Genomic DNA, 23,377 nt, shown 5'->3' on the forward strand with positions numbered 1-23,377 from the left:
TCAGGTGTCTAGTTTGGCAGGGGAAACGATTCCAGCACGAGATGGATCAGTAGCCACTAGTTAGTAGGAGATCAGCCTGGAAAAGCCGGGCAACGATGGCCACTGAGACCCCGGATATCATCCTCCAGAGTGGTCCTGTGGGTCGGATTCCGGTCGGAAAAGGGGTTCCTGGAGGCAGCACAGCATTCAGAATGGCAGGCATCCAGGCATCGATGATGATAAAATGGACCAGCCTCCTCATGAGGGGAATGCAGTTGGGGATGGATGATGCATGACTTCTCCATCGATATCCCACCCACTCACTTAATCAGTTAGTTGATTATCTGTTCTTTCTTGAATCCATTGTAATCAATTGTTCCAGAGAGACACGAAAAACATTCTCACCGCACTAAGGAAGAACACTTCCGCTTCTGGTAATTCCCGGCGCGAGTTTCCCCGGCCGGGGTTGGGGCAGCGGGGATTGGTGCCCTTTCCGGGGTCAAGACTGGGTCTGGACTCTCCACAGTCTACGCAGCATCACACTTGGGATCCATCGGGGAATCAATCGCGTTCAATTGATTCTGTCTGGGTCATGGAGCGGGTATTCATTTACCACCAGTTTATCTTTGGGATCATAATGCCTTGAGAATGTTATTACCTACTTTGCAATCCACTCTCTGTGTCTTGATGCGATTGTTGTCAAAACGGCCCCCATGGTGGGTAAATCAACAGCGATATCTGGCTGACAGTCAAGGCTTAGTTCATATGGCTTCAAAATGCGCGCAAACTTCGAATCACATCCATTGTAGTGTAACGGCTATCATACCTGTCTTTCACACAGGAGATCGGGGTTCGATTCCCCGCAATGGAATACATTTTTGTTTTTTGCATGTTTTGAATGCATATCTGCAGCAACGCCGGATTCCGTCCAATTGTGGAGTGTGCTGGCAACAACGGCGGTCTCAATATCAAGGTGTCTGCAATTTCATCTGTCAAAGCTTGCCGCTTTCCGGACTGCCCAGGATTTTGCTTGTCGTCATGATAGCCACCGAACTGATATATACATGTTTTCCTCCGGACTAATTAAGCTGAGCAGAGCTCGGCGATTCGCACTAGGTGGACTAATATGGTGACAAGAGCGTGATCACTGTACCGCCGCCTAGTACCATTGGAATCCTGCGGTGACGGACAACCTACGTACAATATGGATTGGTAGGAACAAAATGCTGATGTTAGGAACACTAATGGGTGCCTCTCTGGTATTTGCATCAATCACGCGATACAGGGTTGGTTTCACTCCGCCGCTCGCTTGGAATCAACAGAACCTATGAACATAAAAGACGCACTGAAACTATAAGACTCGCTAACAATACGACCGGATCTCAAGGCTCATTCTCCGCTTTTTCCGCCTTCGACGCAGCTGCTTTTCTCGCCCTCCTCTTCGCCGCCACCTCAACTGGATCCGCAAAGCCGTCCCCCTTGAGCCACGCCAGCGCCTTCCGCACACCCTTCCCCTGCACAGCAGACGGCCTCGTCTCGAGGATAGACCCAATGAGTGCCCACGCCAGCACAATGATACATAAGTCTCCACCCTTCCACTCCTTCCACAATCCGCGCTTGACGCCCGTTTTCCAGGCCGAGTCCACGGCTGCCCGGAAGAAGTACATGAAGATACCACGGCTATTTGTGAGGAAAGCAAACGGAACGCCTGCCAGCGCGCCACTAAGGAAGAACCGTTTAGCGGGAAGCACGGAGCGTGGGAGGAGGGTGTTCCAGAGACAGATGCTACCCCATGCAGAGCCAGTAGACGCGGAGAGGATGGCGGTCAAGGCGATGATCTTCTTAGAGAGCTTATTGATGGAACTGATGGGCTCTTTCATGAGGGCCTTGATGTTGCGTAGAGATAGGGCTAGAGTGACGGTGGTTAAGAAACGAGCAAGCGGCGGGACTAATAGGAGGATGTGATGCAGGAAGGCAGTGCTGCAGCTGGGGCTGTTCGGGTGGAGTAAGGCGCATGAAAGACTGGAGATTGCGGGATGAGCAGGGCCGGTGATCGGCGAGATGGACGTGAGTGTGGAGGGCAGTGTATTTGGGCTGCCGGGGTGTAAGATAGGAGATGCGAATGCCCTGGTAGATGCATTAGTTGGGAAAGCCTGTTGTTACAGTAGGTGCTAGAACTTACGGCCATCGTAGGTTGGCAATATTGGCCAAGGAATCAACCACATCTTCCTTCTCCGGCCATGGTATCTCCAAGGGCAGGGACTCGGGGCGGCCGCGCACGTAGCTCGGAGAAATCCTCAGGATAACATTTCCAAACCACTGTCCGTGAAAGTCAGCGTATGCACCGTGCCCGTGTCAAACAGTTTCGACGAACCTTGGGTGTAGTCTCGCGATCAAAAATGAACGCATGGAAGAGTTGTGCACATGCGATGGGCATCAACAACCAGCTTCCGAACCATCGAGGTCGGTCCTTAAACCATCCCTTCTCATCTAAAGCATTGAACAGAAACTCCAAGCTACGAGTAGCTGTGTAGATGGCTGCTGTCAGTCGGAGTTGCTTCTGTGGACATATCCCCAATGCAAACCCCGCAATACTGGCCCCAACTGCGGGCGCAAAACGAGACGTGAGTGCCCTGGAGATCCGTGGGTTGCGGTCCCGGAAAGGTCGAGCATCGTCTGTACGGAGGTTGGCCCGCAACTTGACGAAGAAGCGATAGAGGAAGCGGTGGAGGAGAAGCAGAAGTGACAGGGAGATGGAGAGGCGGAAGTTTGGGGAGCGCGTAAAAGAGGTGCGCGATGTATTCCTTCTATAATATACATCAGAGATCAGCCCCATACATGAAACATCCCCTCATATCTCAATGGCTGGAAAGCATATGAAGAAAGGAGAGAACTTACTGGGATAGGTCACCGCGAATCCTCCCAGCCACGACGTCAACGAGCTTCAACAGGGAGCTGGACAAGACAAACACGCGTAACGAGGCTCGAACAGAAGCTTCATTATGCTTGTTTCTAGACCGAACTATAGCTTCGAAAGCTGAAGGCGAGGGGAGCCTGTTCTGGATGGCTGAAGGGGTGCGCTGAACGGCATAATCGTGGAGGAGCTTGTACTCCTTGGCGCTGAGGGAAATGCGGAGAGCGTTGCGAACCACCGGATGGAGGTCGGGGTTAGGCGTGGAGTCGGACGCCATGGTGCGGTAAATTCTAACGGGTCATACGCGTGGGTCTCAGCGATGGAACTAAGCTCACATCATGAGAGACATGGGATGGAAAGACAGAAAGCAAGGGACCGAGTGTGAGAACTGAGAAGGGAGAGAATTAAGCTCCAGCGTTCGGCGGATTTGCAGCTGACCGTCCTGCGCGCCCGTGACCTCGGCTATTCTGCGCAATCACCTGAAAATGAGCTCTCGAGAAAGGTACACTTCAATATCAAAACTGCAATTTGCCGGGTTCAATACGGAATATTGGTAAAGTCAAATTCACTGTCTATATCACAAACAGTTCCATGCCATGTTGCCGTTGCAGATGTGAAAAGCAATAGTATCACCATCTAAGCAGGCCCTTGATAATCCATGCTTCTCCATCGCGGGTACATGACAAACGGTACTTGGGTGAGAATGATAAGGGAATAATGCTACATAGAAAGTAAGAACGAGAAATGTAAAAGACATGATCGAGAAGTTGAAAAAGCGCGGAACGAAGAATGATGCCATGCAAAATCCGTTGCCATGATTTGCGCCACAATAAGACCCTATAAAAACATGAACGGCACTACAAGAATCACCAGAAACTGCACCATCCAATCCAATGCTGACAGATGTTCTCGACACTGGTGGCTTGCGCGAGAAGCTTATCCACCTGGTCGCTGACATTGAGTTCCTCACTCGCCTTGAAATCTCTTCCTGTCAGTTTCTCTTTGACACGGGCGAGTACCTGAAGCGCTCGCGCGTTCTGTGCCTCTCTAGCTTCGTTGGGGATGCCCTCCTGTGCATCTAAGATACCTCCCTCAAGAATGGAAGGCCGGCGGTGACGAGAAAAGTTGCTGGGCTGCACACCATGGTCAATATTAATGTTAGAGACGACCGATTGACGACGCTCGGCCGAGAATGGCATCCGATCTGGGGACTCGCGGATCCCCAAACGCCAGTTGATCAGTGGATCGTGAATGAACTAAAACAAACATTAACCGTTAGCATAACTCATCTGTGGGATCGAATACGGTGGGCCATGTGCTTACCGCTTCCAAAACAGCCATGAGAGAATCCTTGTTCTCTCTCAAGACACGCATGACAGCCTCACAAGTGATCCGATAACTTCCTTCTATGTTGCTGACTTCCATGGCAAATGTCAACATACGAGTCAACCGGAAAGGCACCCTCTCAGGATACTTCTCGCGGTGCATCGCCACCTCGAAGCAGTCACCAAAGTCGATATGGACCACTTTACCGGTAACCCGGTCCAGAAGCAGGTTGGATGGATGACGATCACCAAGACCAAGTATGTAACCAACCATGGACATGACACCAAGAGAGCGCGTGTAGTTCGTGCGGCGCTCCAGCCAGGCCTCCGAGCTACTACTCTTGAGCCAAAGAACGCGATAGAGGTCCTTTCCAGTAGTATTGTCCATGGCATAGCCAAACACCTCCACCTTCTGCATGAGTGTGAGATTGTCATAGTCGGGCGCCATTTGCAGCATAATGCGGTGTTCAATGTTCAGCAAGATTCGTCGGCTCTCTCGGTATTCCTTGATCAAGGCATGCAAGGTGTCACTGTTGGAGACCCATCCAAGAATTCCAGAGCTCTGTGATAGCGGGATTGCAGGGAACCGTTGCACAGACAGATGCCGTTTGAAACTTTCTCCGTCGTTATCGAGAAGTGTGTTTACCAGGCCAAAGAGCTGCATGACACGTTCATCTTGCCGAATGTCTTCGTGCCCCTTGACACAGTACATGTAAGAGTTTCCGTCACTGCCCTTCAATGTCATCCTCCGTGGCCTCTTCTTGGTTTGCAGGACGTGTAATATTGGATCGAAGCTGAGAATGCGAATGATGGGCCTGCCACTTTGGTATGTACCAGGGACGGCAAGGTCAAGGTCATTACAGTCCTTGAGCTTGGGTGAGACGTATTTCAAATCAAGTGTAGAGAGTTGCGGCAGCTGCCGGCTGATCTTGCGGAATACTGTGTAGTAAAGATCCCATGCTTGGTTCAAATCACCAATCTCTTCAGTCTCCCGGTAGAGCATACAGTAGTGCTTCGCCTCTGCAAGATCGCGACCGAAGGCCTGAGCAAATGACACCTCGCGCAACGTCTCGGCACCCTTATCGAGCATCTCATGCAAGGGCGCTAGGGTTGCAAACATGCCTTCCACATTGTGATCGCCAAAGTAGAGTCGAGAGGCTTCTTCCAGGCCTTCATGCCAGAGCTCGTGCCATAGGACCGCGACTCGAATCAGCTCATGGCTTACAACATCAGCTTGTTCCACGAGCTTCGCACTGTGCTGTCGCATGCTATCCATGATGTTGCTGGCGGACTGTGATCGCCGAGCGACATTAGACTTCATTGCAACGGTCAATGGGTACACCAAAGCTTGGGGATGCACTTTGCCAACTTCAGCCAGCAGCCGATGAACAGCACTCCGCACTCGGATGTTAGGTTGATTGATCCGAGCTATAAGCTGTGGAGTGACAGCAAGCCAGGTATCAATATTCACTGCAGTAAAGCCCTCTGCTACAACACTGTTCACTTCTTGATCACCACCGTGGGTGAACCAGAGCGTTAGCAACCGTAATGTATCCTGCAAGGATGAGGTCGACGACAATGAGATAGACCTGAGGAAGCCGCGAAGAGCAGGTATTACATGCTCCGTGACAATGTGTCCAGGAACCATGGCCATTGTCGTGCCATCCCTGCTAGCTTGGCTAGCGATCGTCGTAACGACTTCAAAGTTGGCCAATGCCCATGAATGCCACGCTTTGTATGAATCACGGTTGTATTTGGTCGCAGCAGCATATGCATTGAGCACTTCGCGAACGTGCTCCGGTCTCCAGTCGCCTCGTTGCAACGTTGTCTGCCATTCTCCTTGTCGGAGGTAGCTCTTCGCTAGTAGCCTTCTGAATTTAGCAACGTCACCGATGCGTTCTCGCAGCCCCATGGCATCCGTGTGGTTGGCATCCGCAATACCGTTGACCCCGTTCACGCCATTGACTCCATTTATGCCATTATGATCTGCCTGCGACAACATGAGAGCATTGAACCGTGTAAGATCTTCTGTCAGACTTGAATTGAACTCCTTCAACATTTGGAGTGCTTCGCGTTGACGACCGGTGGCCCAGTTGAACTTCAGTCGGGCATAAGTAACCTCTGGGGGAGCAATTGCCCGCGTTCCGTTGCTGTCGGAGACCACGGTCTCCAGTGATGCGAGTGACCGCTCGGCGAGCCCCATGCGGTTAGATTTGCGACAGAGGTTGGCAAATTTGATCCACATGTCGAGGTTCTCACGAGGAGAGGTGACAAGCGCTCTAACCTTCAGCATGCGCTGCCATACCTCTACATTTTGTTGACACCCAAGTAGTCGCTTGTTCCATGTTTGTCGCATCGAATCCTGTTTCTCGGGATCGCCAATGTTCTGCTTGTATGTAATGATCTCCTCGAGCTCAGCGAGCATTTGAACACGCACAACAACATTGTAGGCACGGTTGTATGACTCTCCCAGAAGTGCTGAAAGCTCAGTGTCCAAACCATTGCGAGCCTTTTCAATATACATGGTCGCCTCGTCAAACTGATTCCGGTGAATAGCAAGGATGGCACCGAAGAAGGACCGATCTGGCGACTGCTCCTTCATTACACCAAGATAAGAATCCATTAGCTCCCACTGACCGCGACCCCATGCAGCCGCTGCAGCTAGAGGTGCAATGGCTCTGCGATGTTCGAGGGATGCCTGGTTCCACTTCTCCTGGGCGAGGTCGGAGAGCACCTTCCACTCACCAAGTGCGTGAAGACAACGCATCTTACCCATTGTAACTCCGAAGGAATCTGGGTCTATCTTCTCACGTCGTTTATAAGCAGCAAGAGCCTCCTCCCAACGTTGAAGTTTCTCGAACCATGTCTCCTTGAGCTCCACATCCCGGTAAGCCTGCGCCTTTCGCAGGATACCAATAGCAGCATCAGATTGTTGCAGTTGATTATTGATGGTGATCAAAGCCTCCACTGCCCCTGAGTTTTGGTCTTGCTCAAACTCAAGTTCCTTGTAATGCAAGGCCTTTGCGAACGCGTGACATTTAGCGGCGTACTTGCCTAGAGTGCGGATATCAATGGGAAGGGCCTTGTCGTCATGCTCCATAAATTCCGCTAGGTTGAGAAGAACCTGCAGGATTTCGGGAGGAATATTAGGTGAGGTGAGGGCTTTCTCGATCGACCGCACAAGCTCTTCTTGATATTGGTCATACAGCTCGGTCCAGCAGGAAACAAACGCTGCATTGAAGAGGTCTCTCGCTAGTGGCTGATAAATACCAGCTAAACTGGCACATGCTCGAAGGGCGGGAGAAGGTGACTCTTTGAGCAATTCAACACTGAATCGTCGAATCCACTCTTGCCAATCTTCACGAGTAGACTTCTGCGAGGCGTCCCAAGCATTCTTCAAGTGCTGCTGATTGACAACCATCTTCTTTTGCCCAATCTCGGCATAATTAGTGTCATCTGCCAGTGCCGCGTAATTTTCATCAGGATTAAGGTCTTGTGGAAGCGGATCACCCTTTTGTAGCTTCGTCACCAAGTTGTGGTAGTTGACATGAGTGACCTGGTTGTACTTTATGACCTTATTCAGCAGATGGATGTAGTGATTGAAGTCCTGGCCTAGCTGGAAAATGAGCGCACAGATGCAGTCCATAGCAGCTTGTCGCAGCAAGCGATCGGGGCCTGCGACAACCCGAGATAGAGAGTGGACCATCAATGATGCGAAATCCGAGACGTTCACCTGCCGTGAAAGTTTGGTGAGAGTGTCAATTGCGGACTTTCGGATACTCTGGGGGTTTTGAGTCCTGTCAAAAAGACGCACGATGGAGGGAACAATCAGGTGCATATATTCCTCTCCGCTTGTACCGAATATCAAGAATGTGTGGAGTATCTTCTCCGAAGGCTGACGCCGGGGCGTGCTGTCCTTCTCAAGCGTGTCAAGCATCGGAGGAATCAGGCCTGCAAGGTATTTCTTGAATTCACCCTCCAATGACTTGGCGATCGCTTCCACGAGTGACAGAATTGTGGCTTGAACTTGGTAGGATGCTTCCCAGAATTCGCGAACGACTTCAATGATCTCGGGCAAAAAGGCTCGTATGTGTTGCCGCACGATATTGACCAGAATCGCCATCTGATTGAAGTACGACTCCAGGCGGCTCGGGGGTGATCCTCTGATGACTGATATGAACCCTGGTATTATTTGTCCAAGGAACGGTACACATTTCAGACCAAGGGTCTTGAAGATCGTCACAATGGCATCAATGACTGCAGAGTGATACTGCGCAAGAGACGATTCACGCAAGATGTTTTGCATTAGCGTATTAATAACGACTGTAGGGTAGTACTCCTCGCTGGACGGCGTGAGACCTTGCATGATAAGAGCGACATCAGATACGGTCTGCACTTCATTAATGTGATGGACAACTGGGGCAGTCTCGCTGATCTGCTGGTATTTGTAGGGGTCCAACGCCCCAAGAATACCCAGCAACTTGATGGTCTCTTTGCGCAGAGACCCGGTTTGCTCGGTCTTGATGATATTGATGAGGACTGCGAGTAGATGAGAATATTCGAGGTACGGGTCGATAACATAGCCGGAGTTGCTAGCCAGCTGGCCCAGGGTCCTCAAGGCCGCCTCGCGCTTGGCATGAGAAGAGAGATCCTGTAGCGCATCCAGGATGATCGGCATGAGCTGCGGCAGGTACGTTTTCATTTCACTGCCACCAACGTTTGCAAGCTCACCAACGGCCCTCAATGTCGTGGAAGCGACACCAGGATTGGCGTCAGTTGCCTTGGGTAGCAGTGTAGTCACCATAGGATCAACATAGGACCGGATCAGTTTCGTCGCATTCGAAACAAACAGGCTGATCAACTGGGCACTCTCCTCCTTTTGTCGTGCAGTGCTGGCAAAACCGAGACTTGTCAAGAGGTTGACAAGCAGCTTCCGCAGTGGTGGGAAGACGTAGGCAGGATTGACACTTGAAAGGCGACCTATGATGCAGATTGCAGCCTCCCTGACGGGGAACACCTCATCATTGACAGCCAAGAACAGACACCGGATGTTCTCCGGTCTAGCTAGGTGCCGATCAAATTTCCTATCCAAGGACCACAGAACCGTACGTCGAATGTCAGGGTCAGGATCTCCAACACCTACGGTCAAAAGCTTGTCAATTACCTCACTGACGACTTGGATCGAATGACTGCTTGTCTGATTAATGATAGGATCATGAACAAACAGCTGACAGCAGGTGAGTGCTGAAGCTTTCCGGATCTCAGGGTTGTCATTCTCAACATAGTTGATCGCGACGTCACGCACAAATTCGTTGAGAATATGGCCCGAAAAGTCGAAACTGCCTAACGTGTGCAATGCAAGTGCGATTTCCGTGTCAGAGTGTAGCTCTTGGGGGGCAAAATCCCTTGCAAATGAGGGCATTGGAGGTAACCTGCTCTCTGGGCACCCCAAGGGCCTGAAAGGGGTGCCATAGAGAATCAAGCTAAGCATATCCAGTAGCTTTTCTTGGATTATGGGCTTTATGGGCGGAATGTAGTGAGCCATGTCAACTAGCGCTTGTGTTAGGGACTCGCTTAGTCCGCAGGCAAAAATGGGATCGAGCAATGCTTCCATGTACTTGCTGAGCGCCTGTCCTACAGCCAAAGACAGCATGCTGATACACTCGAACATTGGCGCTTCTTGTACGGCAGCTCGGTTTCTCCTTCGCAACATCAGCTATACTGCACATGAGTACACTGGAGCTTGGGGACTTACGCTTTCATTGCAAGACCTTCCCTGATATAGACGATGATGCCATCGAGATATTGTGCGATGGCGACCCCAACGGCATTCGCGATCTTTCCTATAGCGATGAACGCGGCATTTCGTTCTTTCTCTCTTTTGAGCTGGGCCTGAAGATAGATCATGAATCTGTGCAGGTACGTCTCTGTGAAGTCAAGGGGGGCGTAGGAGGCGAGAATCGGGATTGTCTGGACAACCTGAGTGCGGATTTTCGGATCACGGTGGTCCTTAAGACGAAGGACTATCTCACAGGCGTTTCGGTAGTGCTCATTCATGAACATAGCGCCCTTTAGGAGAAGCTCCTTGAGGACCAGAAGCGAGCCATGTATCCAATCCACATTGCTTGATTTGAGACCTAGCAGCGCTTCCTCGTAAACTCTTGAAAACCATAGCTGCCGAACCTGCAGATCTCTAGCAGCGATTATATCGAAGCATTCGCTCACAGCATTAGCCGCAGCTTCCCGTATGAGAACCTTGGGATCCCTCAGAGCGACCCAAATCAGTTCGAAGATCTGGGGAACGAAGCCGTAAAGGAGCGTGGGTGAGCCTTTCGCGAGCTCCCGGATGACGAGCACGGCAGCAAACCGTCGGCTTTCTTGTCTTTCTGACTGAAGGGCCTCCAAAGCAGATTGTATTTCACTCTCCACCAGCTCCGCAGTTAGAGCTCCGCCCGGTTTAGCCAAACGGCCAAGAGCCGCAGCCGCATAGATCAATACTGCATTGTCGTTGCTGCGAAGGGCATTGCGCAAGTAACTGGCGAATCGAGTAGTCTTCTGTGCGGCGTCCACCCCTTCAAAGTCTATCAAACGATCGAGGGCCAACAGGCCACCGATCTTCTCGTGTGCGTCATTCCCGGTAACTACCAATTGTGCTATGCGCTGGCTAACCGCGTTAAAAAACTCCAGAAACTTCTCGGGGGACCAGTCTAAGAGAAAGACCCAGAGTTAGCGCTAGTCAGTGGATGATCCGAAGCGATAACATACCTCGAGAGATAGCGAGAACGTTGTCGTAAAGCTCGTAAGCAGCTCGCACCCGTGTCTCCTCATTCTTTGACTTCAACTCGGCGAAGAGCCGATGAGTAACGTCCGTGATAGGACCTGCTTGCGCCATTTTTGCGAACCACACCCCAGGGTGGACATTTGAAGTCAACCTCTAGGGCATGTATGATGGCACAGAGGGAGCATGGGCAAGAGAGCCGTTGACGGGCGGCGTTGAGTGATGCGGGAGGTGAGGTCGAGGGCGTTCGGAAATCGTGCACGGACCAGGCGCTTCTGGCCTGGGGCATCCGCGGTGGGTTACATGGGCCAAATGAGCCTAAGGGTGTTTGCAACTTTATCTTACCCTTACATTCATCATCCTTGAGGGATTATTATGCCTATTGGAGGTGCGTTAATTGGCTGATCGCATATTCTCGGCCAGCTGATTCTTTCAGAATCCCTTCTAAATTCGTTCAACTTGTCTCTAAGACTAGGCATTTTGAAGCCAGTGTGACCCGAGCGGAAGTACAGCCTCGTTCACATTCTCAGTTCGCCGAAGGAGGGGCCCTGAATCAATCCTTGCTTAAACTGGCGGTCTTCTGATGCCCAAATTCAGTGCCCTAGATGTCATGGGACGGGCTGTTTGACGGTGAGGTAATGCAGATCATAAGCCACATGCACACCCTATAGTTATTGAGGGACTACGGAGTCCGGGGCGTCGGGGCTTCCTGGCTACGGCGGTAATAAACTACAAACGTAAGCAGGTAATTAGGTAGTTAATATTTTTCAATGCACAACCAGTGACAAAAGTACCATCATGTGTGTTGCGCTTGACGGAGAAACCTAATACAATCTCTTCAGAAATATCATAAGTGTCTTGCCCTGAAATATGAGATCTCGGGTGCTTTCCCCAACTATTCTGTAGGCTGAAGACCGAAATTCGGGTCACGTATCTATGTTCTACAACAGGTACAGGCACTTACCACCTGATGTTTATATATAATAGACTGGTTGTTCTTTCCGAAAAGCTTGACTTGGGCTCTGTACTTGATTGAATAAGAAGTGTTGGGACTCTTAACTACTAGTATATGTATCCTTGTTATTCAACATATGTAACCTCTGAGGCTATGTGAGAAGGGTATAGTAGACATAGAAGAAGCCGCTTACTTTGGCACAATATACAAGCCAATCACTTTTACTGTAGTATCGCCCTGTTCATTAGCCTATAACCAGAAGATATTGGCTAATTTCGAATGGCGTAAGATGCTGCCCTCTATGACAACATTGGAGACCACAGCGTAGCTAGCTCCCTTTCGGGCCGGGGTAGTATGCCGTAGTGGATATCTCTAAAGGCGCTCGGCCATGCGAGCATCATCCATCTTCCCGAGCGGTTCTCGGCAGTCTGGATAGCCAGCGCCTGCCGTAACTGGATCGGCAGTAGCCCAGGAATTGAACCCAGCTATAGTAATCACCTAACTGGCTTACACGATGTCGGAATTAACCATGCAACGCCAATGCCAAATTCCGTTCTCCTGGCATTTGTAATCGAGGCGGGAGCCTATCACATCCGCACGATAATGACGCCAGTGGACCTCGGTGGGGGATACGGCGGTCCAGGTTGAAGAGGGGTAGCAGTCCGGAGTTAAGTATAAAGGCAATGGCGTGCTGCCAGGCTTCCCCTACGTGAAGGACTGAAACAAACGCATCTAAGTGCTCCCTATATACGAACCCAGCCTTCAATTGACACCCCGTTTAACCACAGCAACCATGCCCAAGGTTCTCTTGAGTGGTGAGTATCATGACTGACGAACTCCCAGACATGGCTCTCTTCAATAGAGCTAACCAGTTTCTGTAGGAGGTAGCGGCTTCATTGCTGCTCACATCGTTGACATCCTGCTCGCGCATGGGTAAGTGTAGATAGCCCCAGCTTGCATCTATAACATCACTGACCTGGCCACCATAGTTTCGACACCGTGGTCACCGTGAGGTCCGAGGAGAAGGGCCAAAAGATTCTGGAGGCTCATCCGAACACGCCAAAGGAAAAGCTTTCCTACGTCATTGTCAAGGATGTCGCGGCAGAGGGTGCCTTTGATGAAGTACGGCTCCCCATACCCCTGATACTTCCGCGAACGTTGTTCGCCACGATTGATACTAACACATGCTCGTAAAGGCCGTCAAATCTGACCCGCCATTCGACTATGTTCTGCATACTGCATCGCCCTTCCACCACAATGTTCAAGATCCAGTGAAAGACTTCTTGGACCCCGCCATCAAGGGAACAACCGGAATACTGAAGGCCATCAAGGCCCATGCTCCAACGGTGAAGAGAGTCGTTATAACTTCTTCATTCGCAGCGATTGTCAATGCCAAGGAGCACCCCGAATCGTATAGCGAGAAGAATTGGAACCCGGTCACTTGGGAGGAAGCCTTGAATGCCTCTAATACCTACCGTGCGAGCAAGGTATATGAAGAGCCCTATACTTAGACTTACATGAACGGATATCTAACCCGTTTCTGCAGACTTTCGCAGAAAAAGCAGCCTGGGACTTTGTAGAAAAGGAGAAGCCGAACTTCGACATCGCAACTATCAACCCGCCTCTTGTATTTGGGCCTGTTGTGCACTACCTGAACTCACTAGACGCTATTAACACTTCGAACCGGAAAGTTAGCGATCTGATTCAGGGAAAGTGGAAGGATGGTATTCCGCCATCCGGTACGTTCCTCTGGGTAGACGTTCGCGATGTTGCGCTTGCGCATGTCAGGGCTATAGAGGTTCCGGAGGCCGGTGGCCAGCGTTTCTTCGTTACCGCCGGATATTACTCAAACAAAGAAATTGCAGACGTGGTCGGGGAATCGCTTCCCGAACTTGAAGATAAACTGCCTCCGAAGGATTCTGCGAGTGATTTGCCAGCGGACATCTACAGCTACGACAACAAGAGATCCGTGGAAGTCTTGGGCATTCAATACCGAACACTGAAACAATCCATTGCTGACACGGCTAAGTCACTGTTGTCCATTGGTGTCTGATAGGTTATATGGAGTTGATATGTATAGACCTATAAATATCAGTATCAGAAAGAAAGACCTAGATAGAGTGGGGACGATAATTGAAAATGGGGTACTACAATTCGTCGTAATAAATAAAAGGCTGCGCAAGATGTGGTTGTAGTTTCCCGTATCACGTGGCTTGGCGCGCCTTGAGCATTGCAACCAAGTTTTCTCCAGCTTTCTCCGGGAGATAGAACAAGACCGCGAAACACCACATTGCCCAATGTCCGCCATGGCAACCGCCAGGCTATCTCCGACAGCAAACTTGCTGCGGAAGTCTCGCCTTTTCGCCCTTCCACAGGCGCTGACGCCACCCCAGGCTCCGCCAACCTCGAAAAGTGTCAACGAATCCGAGACCGCAACCCTCCCTCATCCTATCCGAGCGTCTATCGTCACACCGTCGTCCTCACTTTCCAGGGGTGACTGGGGGTTGAAGAGACCTCTCCCTGCCAAATCGACATCTGAAAGATCTTCCAGGCCCGTCGTACGAGTCAATGCACTTGATACCTTCGAACACATCACCGACTTCGAGTCCGCGGCCGATCATACGGTGACCCTGGAAAAATTCCAGGAGCTTAACATGCCAATCTCGCTCCCCGCAAGAGTCACGTACGGAACCAGCATCATCCCCAGACATCAGAGTCCTTTTGAGTCGCATGTCGACAACACACATACCAGCGAAGGTCTGAAGGAGCCCGGCGCGAGACAGTTCAGGCATTCTGGGCCCTGGCTTGCCGGGCAGACGGAGGCCGAGTTCCAGGCATACCTGAAGAAGGTCCGGAAGAACAAGCCAGAGATTCTACAGAAGCTTCGTGAATACTTCGTCGCCAAGCGCGAAGCCGAGCAAAGGAAGCAGGCACAGGATAACGGCCAGGATCTGGCGACTCTCCGACCTGTCCAGATCACCGACGAAGAATTCCAGGGCTACCTGAAGAAACTCCGCGCGGATCCGTTCTCACTTGGTCCTGTTGTCTTTGAGCTTCTGGATCTGCCGTCTCCTCCGGCTGTACCGAGCAGCCGACTCAACAACCCTTACTACCAGTCCCCCGGCAGCAAGCTCTCTTCCGCAGAGTATGTCGCATCCGGACCGCCAAGGACACATCCCTCGGCGGGTCTGTCCTACACAAGATCGCACGCTTTGATCTACAACCACCCCAAGTATGGACCTCAGGCCCATCAACGCCCGGTGGAGGCACGTATCTTGCGACCCAGAGGACGGAAGGGCAAGAACACGAAGGCCATTGCGGGTGTTGCTGGTATTGCCGTGGAAGACTTGAACACCGTCACCTTCACCGAGCAGGACTCTCCGGCCGGCCTTGCCTACTTTGACGCCTCCATCCCCGGCGGTGCCAAGTACTGGGCCACCCCTATCCGGGCCTTTGTCGACTCGGAAGGCAAGATTGGCCTGGCCTCTTACCGCGCTAGCGCCACTGCTAAGGCTCCTTACGGAATCGATAGCCAGAAGAAGCCCGGATCGTACAGCATCTCTGACGTGGCTCGAGGCGACCAACGCATGGTCCCGAGACTGGATAGACAGCGGAGCGCCGCAGCTGAGACTGAGGAGGTTGCGAGGAACCTCATGAAGAGCCTTGGCTCATAGAGTACTGGCGTTTCATTCCCAAACAAACTTTTGTCTCATGTGTCAGACATGTTTCCATCTTCCACTTAGAGAGCTTTGCTGTATGATTAGGTTTTTGGATGGTAAATGTATAGTTATTTCGCACCTGTTCTCATTTCTTGTGATATAAGCCGGCTACATCTTATTTGAAATATAAACAAAATTGCAATTATCAGACACATCCCAGTAGTAATGGTCAATATAGATCGGTTTCTGGCTAGAGCCCAAGACAACCCAGCCATGTTCACAATTGATTATCTAACTAACTAGTCAGGCACAATCGTCGCACTTAGTAATCAAGCACACCGCCGAATTGTCTTGGCATTATGTTTCACGTGATTGTAGATAGGGCATCCAAATCAGGGTAGATAAGCATCACATGATCCGCACACGGCTAAGCGAGGCCGGGTAAGTTGAAGGAGCAAAAGACATCAGAACATCTTGGACGGTCTTTCGAACATCCATCCAGCCAGCAACAAACCGCCAAAATGGGTCGCGTCCGTACCAAGGTGAGCATACACGACGGCAACAATTGTGAAAATAAAGAATTATCAATTCTGACGAAAAATGCGCGCCATAACAGACAGTCAAGCGTTCCGCTAAGGTCGTCATCGAGCGTTACTACCCCAAGTTGACGCTCGACTTCGAGACCAACAAGCGTATCTGCGATGAGATCGCTATCATTGCCTCCAAGCGTCTCCGCAACAAGGTTAGTCACTACATCTTTTTTTGCTCCCCCGGGAATTCCCGGATATGCTGGTAAAAGGGCAATATACTGATCTGGAAATTGCTTTAGATCGCTGGTTACACCACCCACCTTATGAAGCGTATCCAGCGTGGCCCTGTCCGCGGTATCTCCTTCAAGCTCCAGGAGGAGGAGCGTGAGCGCAAGGATCAGTACGTTCCTGAGGTCTCCGCTCTGGATGTTTCCCAGACCGAGTCCGGCCAGCTCGACGTCGACTCTGAGACCAAGGACCTGCTTAAGAGCATGGGCGTAAGTTTTCTCCCTTACGGATCTCTCATCCAGGTGTTTACCATGGCTAACGCAATGGTACTTTTTAGTTCGACAACCTCAAGGTCAACGTCATCCCCGTCTCCCAGCAGCAGGCTCAGGAGCGCCCCCGCCGCTACCGGTAGATCATTGCGCCGTTGAACGGAAAATGAAAAAGTTCTGATTGTCTTCGGTCGATCCATGGCGTTTCCCCCATGCTTGTTCTGGTTTGGCTCACCCGCTATCGATTTAGCTTAGAGACAGTCCCGGATGAGAAATGAACACGAATTCTGTCAAACAAGGTGTCGCTGATTCCCCTCATGGGGATGATGCTTGATTGCCAATTTTTATTCCCTGGTCTGGTCTTACGGCCGGATGTCTCGTAAGAGATTCTACGGGGACGACTGTCTGCTCAGGACATGTCGATCTACGGAGAGTCGATCGTAGATTTTTGAGTCATAGACCATTGATTTGGTTCTTATCTGACATGCTATCTTATCGGGGTATCAACCTTTGTTCAAAACGCCTCGTAATGCCATGTGCGAAAGCAACTTAGTTCTCATGAGGGACATATCCCTCGATGGAGCCTCCCTTCTCATCTCCAGGACGCATCTGCGGTGCTTTAGCTGGTCCGCGAGGATTGTCGTTCTCTTGGACTTGAATATTCACTCTGCCAGTATAGAGGGCAGGATGTGCATCTCCTCGCTCCATGGCCAGTTCCCGTGAACGAGCATCGTCGCGAACGGAAAGCCGTGCAATGTCCTCTGCCATATCGCCAGGACCTCGTAGTTTCTCCAAGTGCATGCTGTCCAGCTGGCCGGCGACGTCACGGATAGAGACGGGGTCCCTCCCCTTGCCCTTGCCCTTACCTTCTTTCGCCCTGGCCTCTTCCAGCAAGACAAGATGTTTGCCGCGCGCATCGTCGGCCCTTCGTTCCCACACTGGTTCTTCAGCCAGCTGTACTCGTATGTACATGGCTCTTTCGGCGCACTCATTTGAGCACCACATCTCGAGCTTCTCTTTCGGAACGATATCCATCTCGCGCCCGCGGCCACCCCGCCCACTTCCCTTCGCACCCCATGTTATGCGAAAAGAGCCTCTGCCATCCTCCTTGCGACGCTCTCGAGGACATAGCCCATAGCCACAGAGACCCTCAATATTCCTCTCCTCAATCAAATTGTCGTAGTCGGCGGGTTGAAAGGGAACTAAGGCGGATTTGAACTCCCGAACATCGTCGGGGGAGGGTGACGCAGGATCTGCTGAGCGGGAGGACGGAAGTTCAATCAGTCTCAGAATGCGATCGAGGATCAGGACCTCGGTGTCCTTCTGGGCCTGAATCTGATTCGCATGATGTAAGGCAATAGCTACATGGCGCGGATCGACATCTGTTCGGTTTGCAATTGAGCTGGGTAGTTGTTGCTGTTGAGACATTTGAGGGGGTTCAGAGGGTGACGCCCGATGGTTTAGGGCGGAATTGGAGGGGTTAGACGCAGCGGTCGCTGCGTGGATCGAAGGAAGAGAGGTCTTCAGAATTGGGTTTGGCCGTCCAGAGGACATTCCAGCAAATATTCCGAATGGAACTGGTCGAAACGAAGTGGGAAATAATAAATTTGGGTCACTCGTGGTGAAAGGAAATGAATGGTGAGGAGATAGTGGTAGAATGGATGGAAGGTTGGATGGATGATGGGACAAAGTTCTGAGGTTGTTCGGGTCGGCAGGAGGCAAAAACCCCGGATTCAAGACGGCAGCTACGGATAGCAAGGAGGGTCTATTAAGTAGGTGAAGGCAGGTTTAACAACTAGACTAAGTATACATGATGAGTGCATGCAGGATTGATTAAGGGGAGGGAAACATGAGCTGCACCAGGCACGCCACCAGTAGTATTATAGTAGTGCTAGTCTATAGTAGGCTATCTAGCTAACATGCCTGTGTAGATAGCGATGATATACCACACCGCGTTTAATTCCACGGCCCTCAGGCAGCTGTTCCATCGTATGTTTTTTGTTGGCTTCTGGTGTCTGACGGGCTGTTCAATCTTATTAGCCGCCGATCGCTGCGGGAGTGGAGCAAGTGTCCCGCCAGGCAAAGAGAATGAGAGAGTGTGAAGTGTTAAGTTACTCTGGTCGTTGTCGTAGTGCTTGTGAACCAAGTAGCAGTCGTAGTGCTCAGTGCCTCTCTGTGCTTTCCGTCCCTCCTCTTCCCTCCCTCCCTCTTCCTGCTCAACTCTCCAAGTTCCCTCCCTTTCCAACTCCAACTCCAACACCAACTTCCCCCCATCCCACTCCTTCCATTTGTCTTCCTTCCCATGTGCATTAATTTCCTATATTCTCCGTCTCTGTGAACATTGTTGTCTTCTTCTACCTGCAGTAAGTCTTTCTATTCTCCTTCTTCTTCCCCTCCTCTTCCTCCCCTCCTCCCCCTTGCGGTGTTTCCGATCTCCGGAGGTACTAGGCTCTGACTACGTCAGTCAGTCCAGCAGGCTGACATATTATCCTTATTGTTATTTTTGCTCCCTCCGAAGCATACCGGCTTACCTTCCCACTCCACTGTCTAGCATATCTGCACATGTCTGTCTGCATTAGACGCTTTCCAGTCTAGTGCTCCACCACCTGCAATTACTATTCTGCCGTGTCATTTGCATTCCGCCAGCCTCCCTCTCGCTCCGTCCCCCAATCTACCACCCCCCACCACGTCCGCTGTGACAGCGTCTTGACTTGCCAGATGTCCAGTCCGCCGTTCACAGTCAAAGCGGTCTTTGAATACGCTTCGGACCACGATGACGACCTCAATTTTGCCATCGGACAGATTGTAACCGTGACGGCGGTGGAAGACGCAGAATGGTACTTTGGCGAGTATACTGACGAGTCGGGGCACAAGCGAGAGGGTATTTTCCCCAAGAACTTCGTGGAGAGATATGAACCCCCAGCTCCTCCGCGCCCGACACGCCCGAGCCGACCAAAGAAGGAACCAGAGGTTGCCCCGCCTCCTCCAGAGCCCGCTGTTGCTGTCGAGCCCCCCACGACTGAGCCTCCGCGCTCATTTGAACCCGAAGTGGAGGAAACACCTGCAGCTGTGCCCCAACCTCCTCAATCGCCGCCTCCTGCGTTGGCGTCACCTACCCGTGAGCTTCCCTCTCCCCCGAAGCCGGCACCTGTCCCGGCACCTGCCCCGGTTCCTCAGCCTTCTGCAAATGACATCAGCGAACCGGCTCCAAAACCCTCGTCCAAGCCCCCACCCCCCGCCGTTGCGGAGAAGCCGACTGGGTCATCGTTCAGGGATCGCATTGCTGCTTTCAACAAACCCGCGGCACCCCCAATCGCACCCTTCAAGCCGGGTGGTCTGAGTGCCCAGAACACCTCCTTCGTCAAGAAGCCGTTCGTTGCGGCACCTCCGAGTAGGGATGCATATGTACCCCCGCCCCGTGAGCCGCCACGCAAGCTCTACAGAAGGGAGGAGGATCCAGAGGTCCAAGAACGTCTGGCAAAGGAGCCGCCCGTTTCCGAGACTCGGCCACTGTCGAGTGGAGGCGCGGAGGAAGGTGCGGAGGAGCAGCCCAAGCCGACAAGCTTAAAGGAGCGGATTGCTCTCTTGCAGAAACAGCAGATGGAACAAGCTGCTCGTCACGCTGAAGCCGCTCAGAAGAAGGACAAGCCCAAGCGTCCGCCTCCCAAGAAGCGCGCCGAGTCTCATGAAGACGCGATGCCTGTGGAAGAGCCGCCGACCGAGAGCACTCCATCTGGTGAGCCTGAGAGAGACCACAGTGTTGAGACGGTGAAAGCTGGTCACCCACCAGCCCCGCAAGCAGCTATGCCTCCCCCGCCAGTGCGGGAGCTCGTCAGCGATACCAACGATGCCGATGATTCGGCCGCCGCTGATACGGAAGATGCGGAGGAGACGTCTACAAGCAAGGAGGACTATGACGAGCGCGCCCGTGCGGAGGTGCAGCACGAAGCTCAAGCGGAATCTCGGGAGTTGGAGCAAGCCGAAGAACGTGAAGCTCAGGTTGATGAAGGTGCAGAGGAGGAAGAAGAAGGAGAGGAAGAGGAAGAGGAAGAGATAGACCCCGAAATCAAGCGCAAGATGGAGCTCCGCGAAAGAATGGCCAAGATGAGCGGTGGAATGGGTATGATGGGCTTCTTTGGGCCTCCTGGTGGCATGCCTCGTCCAGCTGCGGCTCCTCGCAAACCGAAGGCACCTGTGGAAGCCGAGAGACCCAGCGGGGAGCATGAACGATCTGGCCCAGCTGCTGCCCCTCCAGTGCCGATCATGGCTCTGCCGGGGATGAACGTGGCCAAGCCTGCTGCCACCCCAAGCGTGGAGAAGGAGGAGGAAGAAGCTCAGGCGAGCCCTGTGACAGAGCGGCATCCTCCGCATGAGGTCGCCGATGTCGAAGATGTTATGGAGGAAGAACCGCCTCGGCGTACATCCACCGACAGGCCACCGGCGCCCCTAGGTAAGAACAAAACTGATCGATTACCCTAGTATACATTCTAACTATTTTCCTTATACAGAGCGATCGGCCCCGCCCCCTCCACCACTCGAAACACGGCCAGTTCCACCTCCTGTCCCTCGCGACGCGCCTCTGTCTCCTCCGCCTGTTCCTGGACGTGAGTTCACCACAATATCTGTGTCCTGTGCCGCACATGCTGACTTGAGACAGATCCAACCACCCCCAAGGGCGCTGCTCCTGCTGACACGGGCGAAGAATCGGACGATGAACTCTCCTTGCACACTAGAAATCTCTCCCTAAACACTGCGGCAGCCGATCAGTCTCCAAGCCAGCCTATTCCTGCTCCTCCGCTTCCAGATCATCTAGACTCTCGCCGCTCGTCCACATACGATGTCACCTCTCCGAAATCACCTACTCTTCCTGCAGATAAGAGACTGAGCCGTCCTCCGCCGCCCATTCCAGGCAATCCACCCGCCCCGGCTCAAAGTCGACCAGCTCCTCCGCCCCCACCCGCCAATATTCGCCGCCGGTCAACTGCCGACAGTCGTACCAGTGCGACTTCGCAGACTCGTCAAGCGGGCGAAGAGGTAGAGGGCGAGGTCACCGAGTATGACGGCGACTACGACACTGACATTGCATCCGGTGCCAAGTTCAAGGACGCACTGAAAGCTCATGGACGTGATTCAAGCCTCGACGAGGGGACGACGACCGACGACCATTCACTTCAATCTCCTCGGAGCCCGCCACAGACTCGTCTCCCGCCTCCACCTCCCCCAAACGCCCCCAGGGCAGTCCCTCCTCCGCCTCCAATTCAGCCTCCCAAAAGTGCGGGCAGGGCATCTATAGATTCCCCTCGCGGACCGCCTCCCCCGCCTCCCCACCGAGAGTTGTCTTTCGGAGGTGATGACGATGAGTATGATCCGTACCGTTACTCTGCTCCGCAACATGGACTGCCTACCCCAAGGGGGCCTCCACCTGTGCCCGCTGGGCCGCCGCAGCTACCGCCTGTCATCCCTTCCCAACCCGCGGAGGAAGAGCCCGAGGAGATCTATGAATCTTCGCCAGTGCAATCACATCCCGAATCATCGTTCTCACAGTCTGAGAAGAGAACCTCGATGGCGCCCCCGCCTCCCACATTACCCCCACCCACACCGCGTAGCAACCGGGCATCGCTCGATGTCCCTAGAACGCAGCCTAGTATGCGACGGTCCATGGATGTCAGTCGTCCGTCCATCGACCAAGGCTACATCGCCATGGACGTGGACCTGGCAGAGAACACGCTCTGGTGGACACAGCACAATACTCCCCCGCCCGTGTTCCAGAACCGCAAGGACATCTTGCTTGAATTCGAGGAGTCCAGTTCTTCCAAGCGGGGCGGTAAGACTATGGTGACCAAGGACATCTACGTTCTTTTCATGGACCACTCGCAAACGGTGATTACGGTCAACTTTGACGCTCGGAATCCCACGGACGTGGCCTTCGAGCAGCGCCACGAGGCTCCGCCCATCCAGCCTCGCCAGGATCAACTTGAGAACGCGCATCTGCAGATCGGTACTCGCATCGCGTCTACGGCTAATTCCATTCAGAACACTACCGTTGCCGACGGCACTCCGTTTGGCCTCGTCCAGCACGTGCTCAGTCCCTTGTCGGATGCTCTCCGGCCGGTTGGCACACGCGCCTATGGCGCTTTGGTCTACTCGAACCTGGCCAACGCTTCTGTGCAGCAGAACGACGAGATTCGCGCTGGTGACATCGTCAGCTTCCGCAACGCACGCTTCCAGGGACATCGCGGCACGATGCACCAGAAGTACAGTGCGGAGGTGGGCAAGCCCGACCACGTGGCCATTGTGTTCGACTGGGACGGAACCAAGAAGAAGATCCGTGCTTGGGAGCAGGGCCGCGAAAGCAAAAAGGTCAAGATGGAGAGCTTCAAGCTCAATGACCTCCGCAGTGGCGAATGCAAGGTGTGGCGAGTGATGCCGCGGAGCTATGTGGGCTGGGAGAAATAAGTACAGTATGAAGAGACGTTTGAAGTGCTGTGAAGAGTGAAGTTGAGCAGAGACGAGTAAATGATTTGATTCTGGTATATCTAATGCCGCTGGTACATGGACCGCAGGCGGACAAACCTCGATTGCCTCTGTGATGTGTTAACTAACATTCTTGTTGTATGTACCTATTGATGTTATCCATATGTGCTTAATCTGTCATTCGTTTACTGCATAGTGCGAATAATTATTTACTTAACATCCTTTTGCTGTAGACCGTAGAGAATACGTAGGAACGTATATTTATG

At 52.4% G+C, this 23,377-nt stretch overlaps 9 protein-coding genes and 1 non-coding gene across 10 annotated transcripts; 7 read left to right on the plus strand and 3 right to left on the minus strand.

Annotated features, from left to right (window-relative positions):
* The first annotated feature begins 455 nt into the window (after positions 1-455).
* Positions 456-1,211, plus strand: ASPBRDRAFT_578889 (uncharacterized protein). Its single transcript, XM_067627810.1, has one exon. It carries the CDS (start codon positions 628-630, stop codon positions 1,060-1,062), a length of 435 nt encoding a protein of 144 aa, XP_067479116.1. The 5' UTR covers positions 456-627; the 3' UTR covers positions 1,063-1,211.
* ASPBRDRAFT_t147 lies at positions 779-850 on the plus strand. The gene has a single exon. It is a non-coding gene; the product is annotated as a tRNA-Glu (tRNA).
* On the minus strand, positions 999-3,277 carry ASPBRDRAFT_43240 (uncharacterized protein). The gene is made up of 4 exons (XM_067624956.1): positions 2,878-3,277; positions 2,354-2,786; positions 2,162-2,298; positions 999-2,106 (listed from the first exon to the last, which is right to left on the minus strand). Exons 1-4 carry the CDS (start codon positions 3,168-3,170, stop codon positions 1,362-1,364), a joined length of 1,608 nt encoding a protein of 535 aa, XP_067479117.1. The 5' UTR covers positions 3,171-3,277; the 3' UTR covers positions 999-1,361.
* A 482-nt stretch (positions 3,278-3,759) lies between these two features.
* tor (putative TOR pathway phosphatidylinositol 3-kinase TorA) lies at positions 3,760-11,110 on the minus strand (the record flags this gene model as incomplete). The annotated part of the gene is made up of 4 exons (XM_067620927.1): positions 3,760-4,149; positions 4,217-9,920; positions 9,974-10,925; positions 10,984-11,110. The coding sequence occupies 4 exons, from the start codon at positions 11,108-11,110 to the stop codon at positions 3,760-3,762; spliced, it is 7,173 nt and encodes a 2,390-aa protein (XP_067479118.1).
* Positions 11,111-12,744: 1,634 nt separating this feature from the next.
* ASPBRDRAFT_30247 (SDR family oxidoreductase) lies at positions 12,745-14,004 on the plus strand (the record flags this gene model as incomplete). Its single annotated transcript, XM_067622751.1, has 5 exons — positions 12,745-12,766; positions 12,833-12,884; positions 12,941-13,073; positions 13,148-13,438; positions 13,498-14,004. 5 exons carry the CDS (start codon positions 12,745-12,747, stop codon positions 14,002-14,004), a joined length of 1,005 nt encoding a protein of 334 aa, XP_067479119.1.
* Positions 14,005-14,248: 244 nt separating this feature from the next.
* ASPBRDRAFT_124931 (mitochondrial 37S ribosomal protein bS1m) lies at positions 14,249-15,625 on the plus strand (the record flags this gene model as incomplete). Its single annotated transcript, XM_067617740.1, has 1 exon — positions 14,249-15,625. One exon carries the CDS (start codon positions 14,249-14,251, stop codon positions 15,623-15,625), a length of 1,377 nt encoding a protein of 458 aa, XP_067479120.1.
* A 344-nt stretch (positions 15,626-15,969) lies between these two features.
* ASPBRDRAFT_55138 (40S ribosomal eS17 domain-containing protein) lies at positions 15,970-16,780 on the plus strand (the record flags this gene model as incomplete). The annotated part of the gene is made up of 5 exons (XM_067627347.1): positions 15,970-16,007; positions 16,047-16,152; positions 16,227-16,352; positions 16,440-16,637; positions 16,706-16,780. The coding sequence occupies 5 exons, from the start codon at positions 15,970-15,972 to the stop codon at positions 16,778-16,780; spliced, it is 543 nt and encodes a 180-aa protein (XP_067479121.1).
* Positions 16,781-17,186: 406 nt separating this feature from the next.
* ASPBRDRAFT_126221 (Rtr1/RPAP2 family protein phosphatase) lies at positions 17,187-18,191 on the minus strand (the record flags this gene model as incomplete). The annotated part of the gene is made up of 1 exon (XM_067617852.1): positions 17,187-18,191. The coding sequence occupies one exon, from the start codon at positions 18,189-18,191 to the stop codon at positions 17,187-17,189; it is 1,005 nt and encodes a 334-aa protein (XP_067479122.1).
* A 467-nt stretch (positions 18,192-18,658) lies between these two features.
* Positions 18,659-19,233, plus strand: ASPBRDRAFT_43244 (uncharacterized protein). Its single transcript, XM_067624957.1, has 2 exons — positions 18,659-19,000; positions 19,156-19,233. Exon 1 carries the CDS (start codon positions 18,726-18,728, stop codon positions 18,948-18,950), a length of 225 nt encoding a protein of 74 aa, XP_067479123.1. The 5' UTR covers positions 18,659-18,725; the 3' UTR covers positions 18,951-19,000; positions 19,156-19,233.
* Positions 19,234-19,355: 122 nt separating this feature from the next.
* Positions 19,356-23,093, plus strand: ASPBRDRAFT_125583 (SH3 domain protein; the record flags this gene model as incomplete). Its single annotated transcript, XM_067617803.1, has 3 exons — positions 19,356-21,087; positions 21,146-21,241; positions 21,295-23,093. The coding sequence occupies 3 exons, from the start codon at positions 19,356-19,358 to the stop codon at positions 23,091-23,093; spliced, it is 3,627 nt and encodes a 1,208-aa protein (XP_067479124.1).
* Positions 23,094-23,377: the final 284 nt, after the last annotated feature.

Source organism: Aspergillus brasiliensis (assembly GCF_001889945.1).
Source record: "Aspergillus brasiliensis CBS 101740 unplaced genomic scaffold ASPBRscaffold_6, whole genome shotgun sequence".
Classification (NCBI taxonomy): domain Eukaryota; kingdom Fungi; phylum Ascomycota; class Eurotiomycetes; order Eurotiales; family Aspergillaceae; genus Aspergillus; species Aspergillus brasiliensis.